The 18,264-nt window shown below is 46.7% G+C and overlaps 2 protein-coding genes across 53 annotated transcripts in view; one reads left to right on the top strand and one right to left on the bottom strand.

Annotated features, from left to right (window-relative positions):
- RBBP5 (RB binding protein 5, histone lysine methyltransferase complex subunit) overlaps positions 1–18,264 on the bottom strand; it is a 168,345-nt gene that overhangs the window by 2,839 nt on the left and 147,242 nt on the right. For all 4 annotated transcript variants that reach the window (XR_006276466.1, XR_006276467.1, XR_006276469.1 and 1 more), the window contains one exon: positions 656–949. The gene's annotated coding sequence lies outside the window, so the exon portion shown is untranslated. The remainder of the gene's footprint in view (positions 1–655; positions 950–18,264) is intronic.
- The window catches only part of NFASC (neurofascin), a 182,008-nt gene that overhangs the window by 125,435 nt on the left and 38,309 nt on the right, over positions 1–18,264 (top strand). For 39 of the 49 annotated variants that reach the window (XM_043500386.1, XM_038379847.2, XM_043500401.1 and 36 more), the window contains 4 exons: positions 2,641–2,756; positions 4,240–4,444; positions 15,464–15,586; positions 16,592–16,765. In XM_043500386.1, the coding sequence (XP_043356321.1) occupies positions 2,641–2,756; positions 4,240–4,444; positions 15,464–15,586; positions 16,592–16,765 (618 nt within the window). The remainder of the gene's footprint in view (positions 1–2,640; positions 2,757–4,239; positions 4,445–15,463; positions 15,587–16,591; positions 16,766–18,264) is intronic. The other 10 variants (XM_043500415.1, XM_043500418.1, XM_043500400.1 and 7 more) reach the window with 1 other exon arrangement.

Raw genomic sequence — 18,264 nt, 5'->3', positions numbered from 1 at the left:
ATGTCTGTTGAGATTCTCCAATGGGTGGATGTAGTAGTTTCAAATGAGTATTCCAACAGAGATCAGAAGTTCTTATACAAGCTACAGTGAAACCAAAGCAAGTGCATTTCCTCATTAGAAAGCTAGTCTGTACTGAGTGAACAAAGATCTTCTGCAGGCTCTGGCCAATCTTCATCACCATGTAAATCTAGATGATTGGCTGTGAAAGCAAAGGATTGTTCTGCTGTTGTGTAATGTGGTGGTGGTCATCCCTCCCCCTCTGGGTCCTAGTAAGGCTGGATCACTGCCTCATATCAGGGAGAATTAGTGAATCAGAGGCTAGCCCCTGACCCTCTTGGCAGGGAGGAGCACCCAACAGTCTAGGGCCTTAGGGCCCCAGGCAGAGCAGAGCACCAAGCTCTGTCAGACAGCAGACAAACCTAGGCCTCTTGGCCTTCCGTGGGGAGGTTGCCACCCCAGGGTTGGGGTTGGCAGCAGGGAGCTCAGGCCCATCCTACTCCACCAGGTCCCAGCACAGGGACCTAACAATGGTGGAGCATCCATCACTGGGTCAGCAGAGATCTGCCTGAAACACACTGGCCTGGATTCAGGCAAACCCAACCCAAAACCAGTCTAGTGTCTATGGGCTACTTCCAACTACCCCTTTGTTTGGTACCTCAGCTCCCTGGGGTAGATAGCCAGCGTCTCCTTGGGATCAGAAGTGAAGTCAGAGGCCTAGCAGCAAGCAAGATAAGTCTGTCTCCTTCCCAGGCTCAGCTCCAACAGCTGGAGGGTCTACCTTTTATACTTCCTGTCCCACCTTTCAATTTCCTGTGGGTGGGATGAGCCAGGCCTGACTCCACCCACCCAGGCACAGGGTTCCTCCCCATCAGCTCAGAGGAAGTCCACAAAGCAAGTGCTGCAGCAGGCAGCTAAAAGTTCATGGCAGACTGACCCAGTCAGTCCTAACCTGTAATTGCAGCACAGAGGGACGACAGATTGCATGCTTACTTCTCAAAGTAGCTGATCCATTGTAGAGGCCCAAGGGAAGAGCTGCTGTTAAATGGATCAGGAGTGATCGCACAGCAATACCACAAGTGGCTAACAGATTGTAACACATTTTTCCCTCCTGGGGAGGCACCACCAGAAGCAACCCATGTATCCCCTAGATTCAGAACTTGCCTGGTCAGAAAGTCTCAGGAGTACCAGATTAGTCTAGATGGTGAAGAGGACAATCACTTAAGGACACTGTGCCAGATCCTCCTATGGTGTACCAGCATAGCTTTAGAGACTTCACTGGAGTTCCAGCTGACACCAGCAGAGGAGCTGGCCTGTTGGGATACAACTTTGGGTAAGCTGGACTCTGACTCATTTGCACCTGCTCTCATGTAAGTCACCTTGCATCTCACTCTGTTTAGCTTCCGAGCCATCCTAGAGCACACAACTTAGACAGGCATGCTTCCAAGCTGTGCTAGTGCAGTAGCAAGGCACAAAGACAGCTGGGATCCTTTAAAACTAGGAGGGGAGAAAGCTAGCCAGTTTAAAAACATGCAAACCATCTGTTTGGAGGATGGAGCCAGCTAAAGTGTGGCTGCATCAGTGATTACTGGGGGAATTGTTAAATGATCAACATGTTACATGACAGCTGGATGCTCTGTCCTCACACTGACCAAGTGTTGTTGCTTCCAAACAGCAGAGTCTTGTTGGATTGTGGACACTGGATCAGCTCCTCAGCTGGTGTGTAAATCTGAATAGCTTCACTGGCTTCAGTGAAGCAGTGCCAAGTCACACCAGCTGAGAATCTGGCCCATGATGTTTCACCATGGTTGAACATGAGCTATTGCCCTTTTCAAAATCTGAGATTCCTAAAATTAGCAAGATCTTGTTAAACAAGGAAGTAATTCCTGCATCTGGCACAGCCAAAAAGAATACTAGCACATCATGGGAAACATTTTTAAACCATTCTCTTTAGAAAGTTGGCTGTACTGACTAATGGTTAGAGCAGAGCTCTCTGAACAGAGATTCTTGGACTGGATTCCCAACACTGACACTGTGTGTGGGGGGGGGGGGGGCACAAGGGGGAGAGGAGAGAAGGGGTACATGCCTGAAGTGGATTTTTACCACTGTGCCTTGGATATACAGTACTTCACATATCCCTGTTATTGTAGGAAAATACTTTGAGGTGTTAGAGGTAAATATGTTCTGTATATTGCTTCTCCCATTTCATTATCTGGGTATATTTACTGCATGGCAGTGGGACACATTCATCCCTTGAGTAACTAAGTAGTTTGCAAGAACTCTAGAATTGACTGGTTCCTACTGTTCTGTTGCATCAGCTGTGGAAATCCTTGAAGTGACAAGATTGTGACTTTGTTGGGATAACTGCACAAATGAGATCCTGTCTTTCTGCAACTATTCTAACACAGGCAGAACTGCTCCTGAATGCCATAAGGTGGCAGCAGGGGCTTTTGCAAGTCTGATTATATTTACCCCAGGATGACTCTAGAATGAAAAACAAAATGTCTCAAAAACCTGCCTAGCAGGAATTGCAGGAGGTGGTAAACTTCAGGGAAAAAATGGGGTGTAGACGACTGTCTGAATTAAAACCCACCAACCCAGTGTGTGCCTAATCTACACTTTGCTTTATTCCGGAATGCTTAGATCCCAAGGCTGCCCCCACTGATATTAGGCTAAAAGTTATGAACAGCACGGCAGTCAGTGTCCAGTGGAGCCGAGTATACCCGGATACCATCCAGGGGCAACTGAAGGAATACAGAGTGAGCAAAACCAAATTCTTTGGATATGGACTATTAATACAGCTAACCTTGCTCATAAAGGGTGACCTGGGGATGACATAAAACAGTAAGTTGGGCCTAATAACCTTGGGTGCTGTCATTATGTGGGCACATTAGTGATCATGCCTAGCCATTCTAAAAGAACACCTGTGGGTTGAAGGCTAAACAAACACCCAGGCTGGCTTTTGTTTAATAAATGGAAAACAGGATCTATAGAGATCTTGTTTGCAGGGGCTGATTTAGGGCCAGATTCTGCTGCCATTGAACATCAGTGGCAATACTCAGACTTGAGCGAGAGTAGGATTTGGTCTTGTAATGAGACTTAGTCCTGCATATGCAAACATGCACAGTCTAATATGTGCTACTGATTGGAGTCTTTGCTCTTACAGTAAAAAGAGTGATGTGGGCACCGAACAGACCAAGCCCTATAGTAGGGTTCAAGGACTACATGGGCCATATAAACAGCACTACTTTCCTCACTCCTAAAGGTGGCCCCTGCTAAGCAAGGTTGAGGTATTGCTGCTGCTTGTATTATACCTAAATAAGACCAGTCCTGTCTCTAGAACTGTTAAGTTACATCCTTTCATCATTATGCAGTTTTCATGGGAGAAGTGAGGGGGGGGGGGGGAGGAGAAAGAATCCTCAGATACCAATATACTGATTTGTGTCATCCCTAATGTACACAGTCTTAATAAATGCTATCTGGATTTGCCCTGGTCAAGATTTAAAACAAACCATACTAACGGAAAACTAAAGAAAGTATAGAGTAAATATACTGTATAGTCATTGCAACAACTGTTCTTTATCAAACATATGCTCTGCTAATAATCTCACATGGGCCAGTTGCAGTGCCTGATCACAAGCAGCAAAAGTCTGGACTTAATCAAAAATCTGATAGAAAGAGCTTTTGAGAATTTAGCAATACAGGTTGGTGACATTCTGTACATGTTCATACCTTTCAAATCCAAGAATTCAGTATTCATAGAAAATTCTTTGAATTCTGCCTTAGTTTTCATTACTTCCTCTTGTGCACCATTGTATATTTATTTTCTATCAAAAAATCTATATTTGTAGGGATTTGAATCAGCATCTTTTCAAGTTCAGACATTTAATTGTGCCTGGACATATTAAGCCTCTTCCTTTCTTTACAGTTAACTTTTACTAATTCATCTGGAGGGGTAATGCTCTCTGCCTAGAGCTGAGGACTTGGAACCAGAACTGTTCGGTTCCATCCTAATCTCTGCAGCTGACTCACTGTGACTGTGGGCAAATCACTTAGCCTGACCATTCCTCAGCTTTTGCATCTGTAAAATGGAGATATTACTGACCTACTTCCTAGGCAGTTATGAGGCTTAATTAATTGTTCTAAAGCACTTTGAGAGGCAAAGAATTGTTATGCTTTATTAATGACAACCAATTGTACCTGAATGGGAAAAGCTTCACTTGCCCTACATATTTCTTGAAGGCCTATTTCTGGAGAGAAAGTAGTTTGCTGAAGAACCTGTGGGTCTCCAAAAAAAGGCAGTCTGTGGGTTTTGTTGGAGACCGACCACGGGGCATAGTGTCCCGGCTGTTTCCTTACAGCAACTACAAACTGGAGATGGTTGTAGTCAACGGGAGAGGAGATGGGCCTCGGAGTGAAATTAAGGAGTTCACAACACCTGAAGGAGGTAGGTTCTTCTGGAATTTTTGCAGGCCTACACTGTTGTATGCTTTGTGCACATGCTGGGAAAACTCTGCTCCACAGTACAATCCTAGAGCCTTAAAATTCCTCCTGCCCTGTATGGTAATTCCATAAAATGACAGATCCAGTTTAAAAATGAACAGAACCACCTATCCTGTGCAGGACAGGTGCAGCTCTAAGGCACCAAAGCTATCACTCTGCATTTCTCTGCCTGGAGCACAGGTATGTACATCTTGCTGTAGCTCCTAATGGCAGAGGTACCCATAGAATCATAGGGTTAGAAGGGACCGTAAGGGTCATCTGGTCTAACCCCCTGCCAAGATGCAGGATTTGTTGTGTCTAAACCATCTGAGACAGAGGGCTATCCAGCCTCCTTTTGGAAACCTGCAGTGAAGCAGCTTCCTCCTGAGGCCTCTGTTCCATTGTCCTGCTGTTCTTTATAGTTAAGAAGTTCTCCTCAGAATTAATCTACATCAACTACATTGTAATTTGAAGCCATTGTCTCCTCCTGTGGCAAAACAACAACTTCTCCATCTTTTTTTTTGGCAGCCTTTCAAGTATTTGAAGACCGCTATCATGTCCCCCCCTTAGTCTCTTTTTTCAAACTGAAGAGACCCAGTTCCTTCAGCCTTTGCTCATAGCTGCATTCTATCCCTTTGATCATCTGTGTCACCCATTTCTGGATCCTTTCCAGTTTCTCTACATCCTTTTTATACATTGGTGACCAAAACTGGACACCGTACTCCAGCTGAGGACTAACCAGGGCTAAGTAGAGAGCAGTGGCATCACCTTCCATGACTTGCATGCTATGCCTCAAACTATTTTTTGCAACAGCAGCACGGTGCTGACTCATGTTGAGGTTGTGATCCACCACAACTCCCCAATCCTTGTCACAGTGCTGCTGAAAAGCCCATTACCACCTATTCTATATTTGTGCTTTTGGTTTTTCTTCCCTAAGTCTAGCATCTTGCATTTATCTTCACTGAATTGCATTTTGTTGCTTATAGCCCAGTTCTCCAATTTAATCAAGATCCCTCTGAATTTTAGCTCTGTCCTCCAAAGTGTTGACATCCCCCCCAGCTTTGTGTTGTTTGCAAGTTTGATCAGTATACTCTATTCCTACATCCAGGTCATTTATAAATGTTAAACGCCCAACCAGAACAGATCCCTGTGGAATCCCACTGGAGATCTCCCTCCAGTCTGACATCATTCCATTAATAGTTACTCATCTGTATGGAGAGTTATTCCAGAATAGCTGTTCCAGATTAACATCATGCATGGATGCTCTTATCCCAGAGTAATTGTATCTTACTCCTAATTCATTAATCCATTTCCAGAGTGGATTAAAACTAGTTCAGAATAAGAGCATCCACCCATGGAGTTAATCAGGAATAGATAATCTGTGTTAAATTTACACCTTACCCAAGTCTGAATGAACTTCCATGTGTAGACAAGCCCTTAATTTTTATCTGTAAATTCAAGACAACTTTTAGAAGGACTTGAATGCCTGGGAGGAGAGGTGCTGGGCTGACTTCCCTGGAGGCTGAAATGCTTGGTTTACCCCTCCCCTGAAGGTATGTGCTGCACCATACAAGGGTCCCCCACACCATGCGTCTCAACCCTGATTGGGAAAGAGCATCCCCAGTTGGGAGATAATAGTTTAGTCTCCATGTGATTTGATTCTTGGCTTCTTTTTCGAGGTTGCCAACAAGGGGATCAGTTAGCACCAGTTGTGGTGAGTGTAAGGATGGGGACACCAGCACAGCTGGACTGAAACCCAGCAAGTTTGTCACACAAACCTGAGTGGGATTTGAACAGAGACTAGCCCTGTTCCTCTCATAATAGGAAGCTGTACAGGGCCAAAAGGCTGGCATGCTCCACCATGGGAGCCGTGACTGTTTGCAGAGGGGTTGTCGTGTCTGGGCCCCTGACCCAGTGCTATATTTTGCCCTCAGGAGTGGCAAGGAAGGGGCCAAGGTTTTGAGGTACTCACGTTTCCAAAGGCCAGCAGCACTGAGTCAAAGTACAAGAGCACCTCAAAGGATGAAAAATAGTCCAAAGCCCACAAGACCCTTGCTGATCTCTGCAACAGCTGGAGGGTTAGTTATTAGGAGTACAGCAACCAGAGGAACAATGTAGTTACTACAAAGGAAGTGTTGGATGGTGCCATCTTAGGTCACCAAATCCTCCCCTGTGGCAGATTATCCCCAAGACTGATGGTTCACACTGTAGTTAGATTCACCAACCAGTCAAACTGTGCTCCTGATCCCCCCCACACTGGTTATCAAGAAGCTAAAAAAGAAATTACTCCCACCAGCAAATAGGTCCATTAAAGTGAGAAGGGAATTTAAAACTCGCTATACAAAATGTTCTTCTGATCCCTAAAAGGCCAGCCACATTACCAGATCAATGCTAGTTTGGATCTTACCCAAAATACCATGCTGCCACCATTGCTTTAGTCTCTAAAGCTAAATGTTTATTATAAAAAAGGGAAGACCAGAGTTGTTAATGGTCAAAGCAATCAGATACATACATACAACTTCAGAGTCCATATATCAGGTTCTTAGCAGTATTGGTGAGTTTGCTGGCTTGTAAAGTCCCCCTGGAACACATCCAAAGTCTGGATGGGTCTCAGTCCTTTGTTCAAAGCTTCAGTTTATAGAGAAGTTACTGTGGAGGTGAGAAGCAGGATTGAAAAGAAAATGGAGACTATGCAACTGCCTTTTTATAGGCTTTGCTATGTGGCTTGTACATCCTCTGTCCCAAACACAAGCTCACAGGACATGGGCACAGAAAGCACTTGAGTCCCCTGTCCACAGGCATGTCCCTAGTACAGGTCCTGCTGACTCATCAATGGCTGCCTTCTCTCAATGGCTTCATTGTATAGCTGATTGGCATTAGCATTATCTAGCCTGCTTAATTGCCTATCAAGGGCAATCTGTCTGGGGGTGTCACCCAGAAACAGCACAAGTTTGAGATACAGATATCACATATTAACTCACAATACAAAGGTATGTTAATATGAACAAGATCAGACTTAGCAAATTACAGCTTTTCCATTAAAAGAAAAGCAGGACTTGTGGCACCTTAGAGACTAAAAAATTAATTTGAGCATAAGCTTTCATGAGCTACAGCTCCGAAAGCTTATGCTCTATTAAATTTGTTAGTCTCTAAGGTGCCACAAGTCCTCCTTTTCTTTTTGCGAATACAGACTAACACAACTGCTACTCTGAAGCTTTTCCATTTATACTTTACATGGCATATCTTGCAAGATGCATTGCAATTGGGTAATATTGATATCAATATTATAATAAATGGTCATCTATATTCCATACAGCATCCCACACCTCTCTCTATGGGTATTTAAGGAGGGAGAAGGAGACAGTCTGAAAAACCAGCTGGAAAATGATTTCCTGAGAAACTGAAGTGGTTTCCATGAGGCAGGGGTCACCTCCTAATCCCCACCCTCTTCAAAATGGAGCTGATCCAAAGCTCTGGACTCACTATGTCTTCCCATTGCCTTGAGTGGGCTTTGAATCAGGCCCAGGGCTCTCCAACTTATTTATCAGCCAAGGATGGGATGTTATGGGGGTTTAGAGCAATGAGAAGCTGATCTGAAAACCCAGGAGGCACCTGCAAACCTTGTGTGTGTCCAGGCATGAGTTACTCAGTTATTGTCTTCTGCAGGGAGATTTGGCGCTCACTAACAGTGCTGAGAGAATTCTGGGCAGGCAAGAGCTCAGCAAACCTCCAACACACCCAGCTCTGCCAGTGGCTCTCACCCATAACCCCCCTCTGCAATTCCAGTCCTGAGCTCCCCACACACACCCCAGTTGTGCCAATGCCCCATATCCTGTCCCACAGCCCCCCACTCTGCTATTCCAGGCCTGAGCCACTCCCCAGCTGTGCCAATGCCCCATAGTCCTGACCCACAGCACCCCCCATGCAGTCCTGAGCACCCCACTGCCAGCACTTCTTCATCCTGACCCACTGCTATGCCAGTCCTGGGCTCCCAGACTCCAAATGTTAAGTACTGCCAGCTCACCCTTGACTTATATTCCCTCACCTTGGTATTGTAGGCCTACACCTCATCTGAGCAGACACTGCCAGTTGTGGTGAGTTACGGGTTCTGCAGAGCCATGAAATGCATGTTTCCCTTTTCTGTGGAATGGTGTTTCTGTGGTGCTGACAAACAGCCACTGGGTTTTGCATGGGCAGTACCAGACTCAGGGCCTTTGGGGCAGGGGCAGGACAGGAATCCACTGTGCCTCTGACACTCCCTGATCTGCTGTGACTGGTGCTGACAGAGCAACCTCCAGTTCAGACTTGGCTCTGAGCTCCAGTGGTTACAGCTTTGCACATCAGATGGAGGAGAAAAGCCAGCATCTTGAAGCTTTTCCACTTCAATTAATTACCAGTTGGGCCAGCAAAAGGCTCAGAATTGCTTTATAGATTGGAGGTTAGGCTGCTGATCTTGAGGATGTGTGGGGGAGACCCTGCTTCAACTCTTCCCTCTGCCTGTTAAGAGCAGATTTGAAGAGGGAGTTTTTTTCCTCTGGAATCTGTTCTACTAACTATTAAATGGGGCAAAACAGGACTCATTTGCAAGAAGCCTTCTATGACCGAGGGGTTAGGACACTTACCTGAGATGTTGGTTTAATCCCCCCTTTACTGGAGGAGAAGAAAGGATTTGAGCAGCAAGCTTTTTTCTGTGCTGGTTTCAGAGAGGGGACCTAGTAGTAAGGGGTGCCCCCTTAACAGCTGGGCCTTTTAAAGTTATTGCCTCTGTAGGGGCGTTAATGATTTGCTGAATGAGAAGGTGGAGATTAAAGACCTTCCCAAGGGTCACTGGTTGGGTGCAAGTGGAAGATGTGGGTCCACCCTCACACACACCTGATTTCACTCCAGGCTTATGCCAGGGCATATCACAGAGTTTGAGTGAGTAAGGGTTACAGCGTCACAGGGGTTAGTTGTTAACTCTTCAACAATACTCAGTGAACCCAGGGAAACGGTTTGGCTCAGAGGTGGGGGTTTATCTACTCCAGCTGGTGTGGTTGGGAAGAAATAACTTTTCTTTTGCACAAAGTCGGGGGGTGAGGGAGCAGTATTCCCATAGAAAATATCTTACTTGCCTTCCCCTGAGCTGACCAACACACAGCTCCAAAACCCAATAAGCCCAGCATTACTAGACTTTTATTTTGGGTCTGTGAGCAAGACCTGGAATATCAACAGCTGCCAGAGATGCACAAAGCCTGCAGTAGTATTTGTTTAAAGGCAAACAATGCTAGTAGCAGGCCTTGGGTATCATTGGTGGTGCAAATTTAGGGTCACAGTCAAGGGACTGCTGAGATGAAGTTCCCTTCTCCTCCTAGCAAATGACCTGTGCTTAAATTTAAAGTGCTGTAAAATGCAAATACAGAGCCAGATTGGCTTGAGAACTGGTATGCTAGATGCAGACCCAGAATACTGTCGGGGTTTAGTTTTTGTGTCAGTTGAGCCTCTCCTTTTTCCTGAACCCCAGCAGCATTTTAGTTGGCGGTATAGAGAGCACTGAGGCAGTAGGCATGCAGTGCTGAGTAGGGGAGTGAACTGAGTGAGCTCAGTTCATTCCACAGACACACAACCCAGCATTCAAGGCAGCCAAGAGTGGACACACACACAGTCTACAGTATAGGCATACAGAGCCAGATCCACAAAGGGCGGGTGGAGCCTAAGTCCCAGGTTTTGGCACCGCTGTGATCCACAAAACTCCTGCTCGGCTGCCGCCTGACCCTGGCTGCATCTCAATTCACTTGGTGCCTAGGTTTTTGCTCTAAAAGTTCCCTCCGTGCGTATGTGTCTGCCTCTGAGCACATACCCTGCTGCCATACTCTGGGCACCAGCTGTATATTATCATGCCTGAGCCCCAGCCCAATTCTCAAACCAGGGGCCAACAGACATCGCCCTGCCTGTCTTCCCTGCAGGACTGGAGCTGGGAGGCACGCTTAGCATCCGCCGAACTCCACACAAGCGGGGAGACAGCCTCCCTTGTAGCGGTGAGGTTGAGGTGCATTCCCAGGATAGGGGAGAACCTGAGGCAGTTTCCTCTCTCTGCCCAATGCACAGAGAGGATTGGGAACAGGGATCTGCCGCTCCCCAGATGAGTGTCCTGGGCAGGGAACGAGATTTCCCTCATAACCTTTAGTCCTAATGGTTAGGGGCCTCATGTGGCCTGTAGTAGATGATAGTTTAACCCCCCCCCCCACACACACACACACATCCTATAAAAAGTGAGATGAACAGGGATCTGCCATCTCTCAAGTGACTGCCCTAATCCCTGAGCTAAGGATATTTTCATGAGGGTTGTGCTGCCTCTGTTGGTGAAACTGTTCCACTTTAATTAACTCTTAATTGGGCCACAGACAGCCTGAGAATCACTCTATCATCCAGTGCTTTGGGTAGTCACCAAGGCCGGGGGAGAGTGATGCTTGATGAAAAGGAATTTGTATAGCACCCACCGACCTCTCAAGTTGTGGTCCCAACTGCTGGGCTATAAGGTATTCTGCTGCGCGGGCTCCCTCAGTCTTTCCTGTTGAAGCAGTTCCACTTTAATTAACTATGAATGGGGCCAAAGCAAGCTAGAAAGCTAAGAAGCGTGCTGTAGCTCAGGGGATAAGGGCTCTTTCCTGAGTTGCTGAAGAGCCTGGTTCAAGTCTTTCCTGTGCTGAATGGGGGGCAGGGATTTGAAGAGGGAGTGCCCTCAGCTTTTCCTCTTGATGCTGCTTCCACTTTAATTAACACTTAAATGGTCCAAAGCAAATGTAGTTAGCAAGCAGCCCTGTATAGCCTGGCGGCCAGGGCCTGCACCTATGGTGTGGGAGAGCCTGGTTCAAGTCCCCGGTCCTGAAGGAGCTAGGATTTGAGTTGTGTGTATTTTTCCTCTTGAAACTGTCTCCACTTTAGTTAACTATGAACTGGGCTGGCTAATAGTCTAGGGTCACTCTATAGTCCAGTGGTTAAGTTGCTTGCTTAGGAGGTGGATGATTCTGGTTCAAATCCTTCCTCTGACTATTTTAAAGGATTTGGAGAAGGCTGTCCCGCCTCCCAGGAGAGAAGTGGGAGGTTCCTGTTTAGGTCCCCTTTCGCTTGCGGAAGGCCCTTGTCTTTCTGGAAACAGAAGGGGGTTTGAACAGAGATCGCTCACTTCACAAGTGTGGTGGGTGGGGGCGAGGGCGGGAGGGGTGGGGGGTGGGCCTGGGAGGTGGGAGGGGCAGTGGCTGGGGGGCCAGGTGGGGGGTGGGGTGGGAGGTGTAAGTGGGAGGCGGGAGGCGGGTGGTCTCCTGGGAGGTGGGAGAGCCTTGGCACAACCCCTTGCAGAGGAGGGGTTGGGCCTGGGGTCTCCCACAGCCTGGGCGGGTAGCCTAGCCGCGGGGGACAAAAGAGTGACTTGCTTTTTTAACGCCCCCCCCCCCCCAACAAATATTTAAGTAAAAGGCCCCAGAGGCAGCCGATACATGTTGTAAACCCCTTTCCCCAGGCAGGGATTGAACCAGGGTCCTCAGCATCCCAAGGGAGGGCCTAAACCTCTACTCTAGAGAAGGCATCTCTTTAGAGGAGCTTGCTTTGGAGCAATTCATAGTTAAAGTAAAACCAGCTTCAAGAGAAAAGGTTAAAGGCACTCCTGCCTCAAACACCTGTCCCTCCCCAGGCAGAGGGAAGAACTGAACCAGGATCTTCAACATCCCAGGAACAAACACTAATCTCTGAGCTACAGAGGGCTCTTAGCACTTGCTTTGCCCCAATTCATAGCTAATTAAAGCAGAACAGCTTCAACAGCAAAGGTTAAGGGCATGCCCTCTTCAAAGGCCTGCTCCTCCCCAACCAGACCCAGGTCTTCAACATCCCAGGGAACTACCCCAACCTCTGAACTACAGAGGATGTCTCATTTTTGCTGCTTTGGCCCACTTAATGGTTAATTAAAATGGAACAGCTTCAATAAGAACCACTACTCTAGATCCTATTTGTAGACAGCTCAGTAGATTTTTGTTAGCGCTGCACCTTTTAGCAACTGGCAATGAATCTTTTAAGGTTTATGTTTATGGTCCTGTGCATTATAAGTAACAATGTGGGGTGGAGAGCCATGATGGAGGCTGTAACTCTTCCACTGTGGTCCTTTTAAAAAAGTATCATCATTCACTGAAAGTTGTAATTAAGGGGGAAATAAAGCCATTGGGCCAAATCCTGAAGCCCTTCATAATGCAAAACACCTACAATGGGTTTGCCCAAGAAAGGAAGAGCTTTTCTAGATGTACTCCATTAGTTGTGTGTTATGGTTCTATACCGTTTGGCCTAGTTTTGTGCATATACAAATCCCAGCAAGCTGTGCTGGTTTTATAACTCCCTTCAGCACAAAACCAGGTCTGATAATGCTCTCAGGAGGTGCAGCTTGTCAGGAAATTGTTTAAGAAGCTCCTCACTGTTCTAATGGGTGTAAATTGATATGTATTAGCTTCAAAGCTTCCATTTAAAAAACAAACCCTGTTCTATATCCCAGCTCAATGACAGAATCTGATTCAAGTTCTGCAGTTATGAACAACGCTGAAAGCAGGATTTGGCCCACACTACGTAACAAGTTATTGCTTTGCTAGCTCTGAACATTTTGGTCATATGTTCTTCAGGACAGGGCCTATGGTATGTGTGCTGTGCCTAGCACAACGGGGGGCCCCTGGCCTTACCCTAAAACTGTTTTGTGCTAAGGAGCAGTGAAGTTGCCATGCAGTTTGTCCAGTTTCAATAGGACATATCAAATACTGGTCAGACAAACACACCACCAGCAAATGCATCTATACACCAATTCAGTTGCCCTGCTGAGCTGCTCTCTTCTTGTTTTGAGCAAAGGGTGACTGACAGGTTACCAATTGTGCCTCTGGGTGCACCAAATGCCACTCTGATCACTGGGAAGTCACATGCACATCTCAGGATGGAGCCACCCCATCAACTGGCAGTACAATTTGAATCAGTCTTTGCATTTGAAAAGCAAGCCACACCACCATAACCATGTATTTCAAAGAGCTAAATGGGACCTGCCAACCAATCCTCTCTACACAAAGTGCTAGGATTTAAGGGCAAAATCTTGTCCCTACTGCTGCACGCAAGCAAGCTGTACATTCCAAGAGCCATCCAGGTTGGGTGGTTGGCCCCAAGTGGGCAAGAATGGAAAGGGGAGTGTGGGGGTGCACACTGCTGCATATGTGACATCCCAACCAAAAGACACTCTTGGGGAGCTGGGTGATCTTCTGAGCTCTCACAAAAGCTAGCCAGGAGCGCTGGAACAAGGGAGCCCACGTCCTCATCGCTTTTAGAAGCGATAGCCCTCCCACTTTTTACCAGCTGTAAAGGAAAGTGAAGCATGAGCAGAGGGCAGGGTCTTGGGGGGAAAAGGCAGCATGGGAGCCGGGCCTTGGGGGAAGGGGCAGGGCTAGGGCGTTGACTCGGGGAGAAGGGGCGGCACAAGGGCAGAGGCTCAGAGCGCCATGAGGGTGGCGCCTCAGGGGAAGGGGCAGTGCAGAGGGCAGGGTTTGGGCACTGGTGTCCCCCACCCCCTTTAGGGAGCCTCCCTAGAGTCAGGAATGGCGGAGTCTCCTGCTTCCACAGGAGATATGCTAAGGGTAGAAAAACCCTTCCTGTACCTCTAAGCTTACTCATGCAGTGCAGGTGTTAGAAATCCCTGTACACTGAGGACTGTTTCCTCAGATTGCTGGGAGCAAAACTGATATCCTAACAAGGGGTTTGACTGGCTTGGAAGAGGATTAGGGAAAACTGCAAAGTATCCCAGGGCAACCTGTTCAATAACTGCACCTCATATTGGCTCATCAATGTGTAGCCTTCCTGCCAAAAGATGAATTAACGCCAGCCAGGTGCCCAGCCTTATGTGGTTTTATTGTATTACAATGTTAGTAAACCAGGCCCTCTCTGTTGTGCAGTAGATTACATAGATAGCAGTGGTAGGATATCTTACTGGGCATTGTTATAAACAGAACAGCAGTTGTAGTTTTTCTTTGATGGGGAAGAAACTTTGACCAGCCTCTCTGTATAACAGGAAACAGACTTCAGGGGTGTAGGTGCAGAGGGTTGATGTAATGATACCCACAAAAGGTATCTCAGTAGATAAACTACACATACAAGTTATGAAATTGGGCCAAGAACACTAGTTCTTGATCTCCAAAACACAAGTGTCTACCATGTGAGCCAAAGGAGATTGCCTGTTGCAAACTGTGGTGGTAGTGGTAGGTCTAGCCCCCACAGACCAAATATCTCCGACAGCCAGAGATGGGACATCGCATGGGGAGGTCAATGAGTTACTACAGAGAATTCTTGGGCAGGTGCCTAGTTTGTGGGTCCTGTCCACATTCTCAAGGTCTAACTGATCGCCATATTTGGGGTCGAGAAGTAATTTCCCCCATGTCAGATTGCCAGAGAGCCTGGGGGTTTTCACAGCATAGGGCCCAAGCCCCTTGCAGGTTTAAACTAGTGTAAATGGGGGAGTCACTGTAACTTGAAGTCTTTATACCATGATTTGAGGACTTCAGTCACTTGGCGAGAGGTTATGGATCTATTACGGGAGGAAGTAGGTAGGTGAGGTTCTGTGGTCTGCAATGTGCAGGAGGTCAGACTAACTATCATGATAGTCCCTTCTGACCATAGGTATGATATGCACACTGCACTGGTATGGGTCCCATGAGCAGAGAATTATCAGATTGCACAACACGCATCTCAGTTAATGAATAGACATGATTCTGTTGCATCCAGTGTTGGATTCACGTGCAGAATTGTTCTGAGTCTCAGTGTGCTTATGAAACCCCCAGTGCTGCTGTATGGTTTTTAATGCAGTTTTTGTTCCATTAGCATCTGACCTTTGTGCGTGCATCTTTATTATGTCAGCCACCCTGCAACATGTATCATGTTGTAAGGTATGTTGTCTTTTCTTTTCTTTCCTTCTCCCTCCTTGCCCCATCCTCCTCCCAAGTACCCAGTGCCCCCAGGTATTTCAGAATCCGACAGCCTAACCTGGAAACCATCACTTTGGAATGGGACCACCCTGAACACCCCAATGGAATTCTCACTGGATACAACCTTAGATATCAAGCTTGTACGTTCCACACCTGTTTGTTTTTCTCAACTGATCAATTATTTTTAACTCATCAAGTATTCTCTTGGGTGAGTAGGTTATTCAGTGCCAAACCCAGAAAGAGTTCCTTCTCCCAGGTGCTAAAAGGTATTTTCCAAAATATGACGGCACAAGAGTAGCCCTTTAAAGAATTAGAGACTTCCATGACAAGGTAAAACATCTGCTATTTCTGAAGGGGACAAGTCCTGCTGCAGTGCTGAGTGCCTGCAACATTTCAGTGTAAGCCAGGAGGAGGTGCGGGTGCTCAGCATCTCCCAGGACTTGGCCATAGGAGGAGAAATAAGGTTTAGCCCCAGACTGCAATAATAAATTGCAAGCAAAGTCTAAATACAGTGAGATCAGTACAGCAGATTCTCTCTCTCTCTTACGCACGCACACCCCCCTCCCTCCCGGAAGATTACTGCAGAAAGAGTGAAACTGCCCCACAGTATCCCCAAACAGTATGGAATTCACTGCAATGCAGAGGGTCAAACACAAGGGCTATGCACAACTCAAGTCTTATTGTGAGAACTTAAGAAGGACATGTACCAGCCCTCTGCATGGGTGTGAATCTCATTTATAGCCAGAAGGGGTGCTGGAATAATTTGTATAGTGTGTGTGGGAGGGGTGGGGTGTGAAAGCCATTGAACCAAACTGTAAACCCTGGATATAATGGAAACCACTTCAAGCCAGAGGGTGCAGCAGCACCCCCCGCACCCCTAATTCCAGCACCTATGCTAGCCACTACAGTTCAGCTGTGCCATTACTCAATGCACACACCCCCAGGAGGCAGCTGGCTGCTGTTGCTCTCTCAGACAGGTTTTGTTGCATCTCCACAAATCTTTCTGTTGAGCATAGTCAATCCAGAAGCATATTGGACCGTCAGCTGATTTCCGCTCCTGGCCCAGGGTGGGAGGAGATGAAATGTGTAACATAGCATGTGTCTGAAACAAAGCTGAAGCCTACTCAGCTTGCCTTTCTCCCCAGTTAATGGATCCAAAACGGGCAGAACGCTGGTAGAGACCTTCTCCCCCAACCAAACAAGGTTTACGCTCAAGAGGACAGACCTCATCTCACGCTATAGATTCTTCCTGCGTGCTAAGACGCAGGTGGGAGACGGAGAATCCATTGTGGAAGAGTCGCCAGCCCCACTGAATGAAGGTAGGTGGAGGACAGCGTTGCTGTGACTTTGGGGGTGTGGTACATGCTCCCAGAGGAGTTAACACACAAGGAGCATTATGCACGTCTTTCAAAACTACAGACTACACTGAAAATCACATACAGTATGTGGTTTTACTAAGGGAACAGGGGGTAACTTTCTCACTGTGACATGAGCAGAGCCAATAGTCCCTGAGCAAGAAAGTTCTACTCTATGCCTTAGTTACCCATCTGTAAAATGGGGATAGTACTGTTAAGGATGTTGTGCAGACAAAATCCATTCATGATTGTGAAGTGCTCAGATACTACATTAATGAGGGCCATATGAGTAGCTAGTTTGGAAAAGCAGTCACTACATTTGCCTAATTTAGGAACATAGGGACTGTCATAGTGCAACAGAATAATGGTCCATCTAGCTCAGTATCTTGTCTCCAACAATGGCCAGCACCTGATGCTTCAGAGGAAAGTGCAAGAACCCTCAGAGAGGACAATTATGAAACAATAACCTGCCCTTATGGGAAGTTTCTTCCTGACCCCTGGCAGTTAGTGGTTGTCTTATGTCCTGAAGCATGAGGGTTTCTCTCTTTTACAACTACAGAGAAATGCTTGCTCTATGCACAGCAGTAGACTGTCTTCTTGATTCCTGCCCTCTTCACATGCTGTGTAGTATCAGATATATCCTCTATAGGGAGACAGCGTATGCAGAGTGAGAAACTTTCTAGTAGGCCTTTGCCACCTTAAAGAAGATTTAGATTAGATATTAAGAAAACTTTCTAGTTACAAAGATAATTAAGCATGGGAAAGGGTTACCTAGGGGGGTTGTGGAATCCCTGGCACTGGAAAGTTTAAAAGACCAGGTCAGACAAAATTCCCATCAGGGATGGTCTAGAACCAATTTACTTGGTTCTGCCTCAGTGTGGGAGGCTGGAGTAAATGACTCTTGAGATCCCTTCCAGCCCTACATTTCTATGTCCCTTTTAGTGTAGCTCCACATGGAGTTCACCACAGAAATGTTCAGTGCAGATTCCAGTAATGGAATTTACATTGAAAAATCTCTTTGAACAATACTGCTATGTCGATGTTATGCTTGGGAGACAGTGGGCCAGAGCGATCCAGCAAGGACGTATCCATGGGATACAAAAACGTAGCTGGGTGATCTAACCATTCCAAAAGTGGCAGGCATTGGCAGGCTGCTAGGAAATCCCTGCAGTTTGACAAGCTGCTAGATCTAACGAGAAGCAGTACCTCAACTGGATTTCATTGCCCAATCTGGTGCACTGTCAGGGTAGATTGGGAATGTTAGTCTCTAGCTGCTAGCCCACCGGCAGGAAGAAGAGGCTGTTGGGGCTTTGCACTCAATCTGGCAAAAGAAATGAAAGGAGTGAGGAAAAGACCCAAGTTAATTAATGGGTTTTGGAGATCACTGTGTGTTTAGTCATTAATGGTGGGGTTTATGCCAGGATATTTGTAATTGACCTTCAAAAGCTATAACATACAGTATT

Source organism: Dermochelys coriacea, chromosome 21, assembly GCF_009764565.3.
Source record: "Dermochelys coriacea isolate rDerCor1 chromosome 21, rDerCor1.pri.v4, whole genome shotgun sequence".
NCBI lineage: Eukaryota > Metazoa > Chordata > Testudines > Dermochelyidae > Dermochelys > Dermochelys coriacea.
Note: the sequence above shows the minus strand (reverse complement) of the source record. Positions and strands in the feature narration are given on the sequence as shown.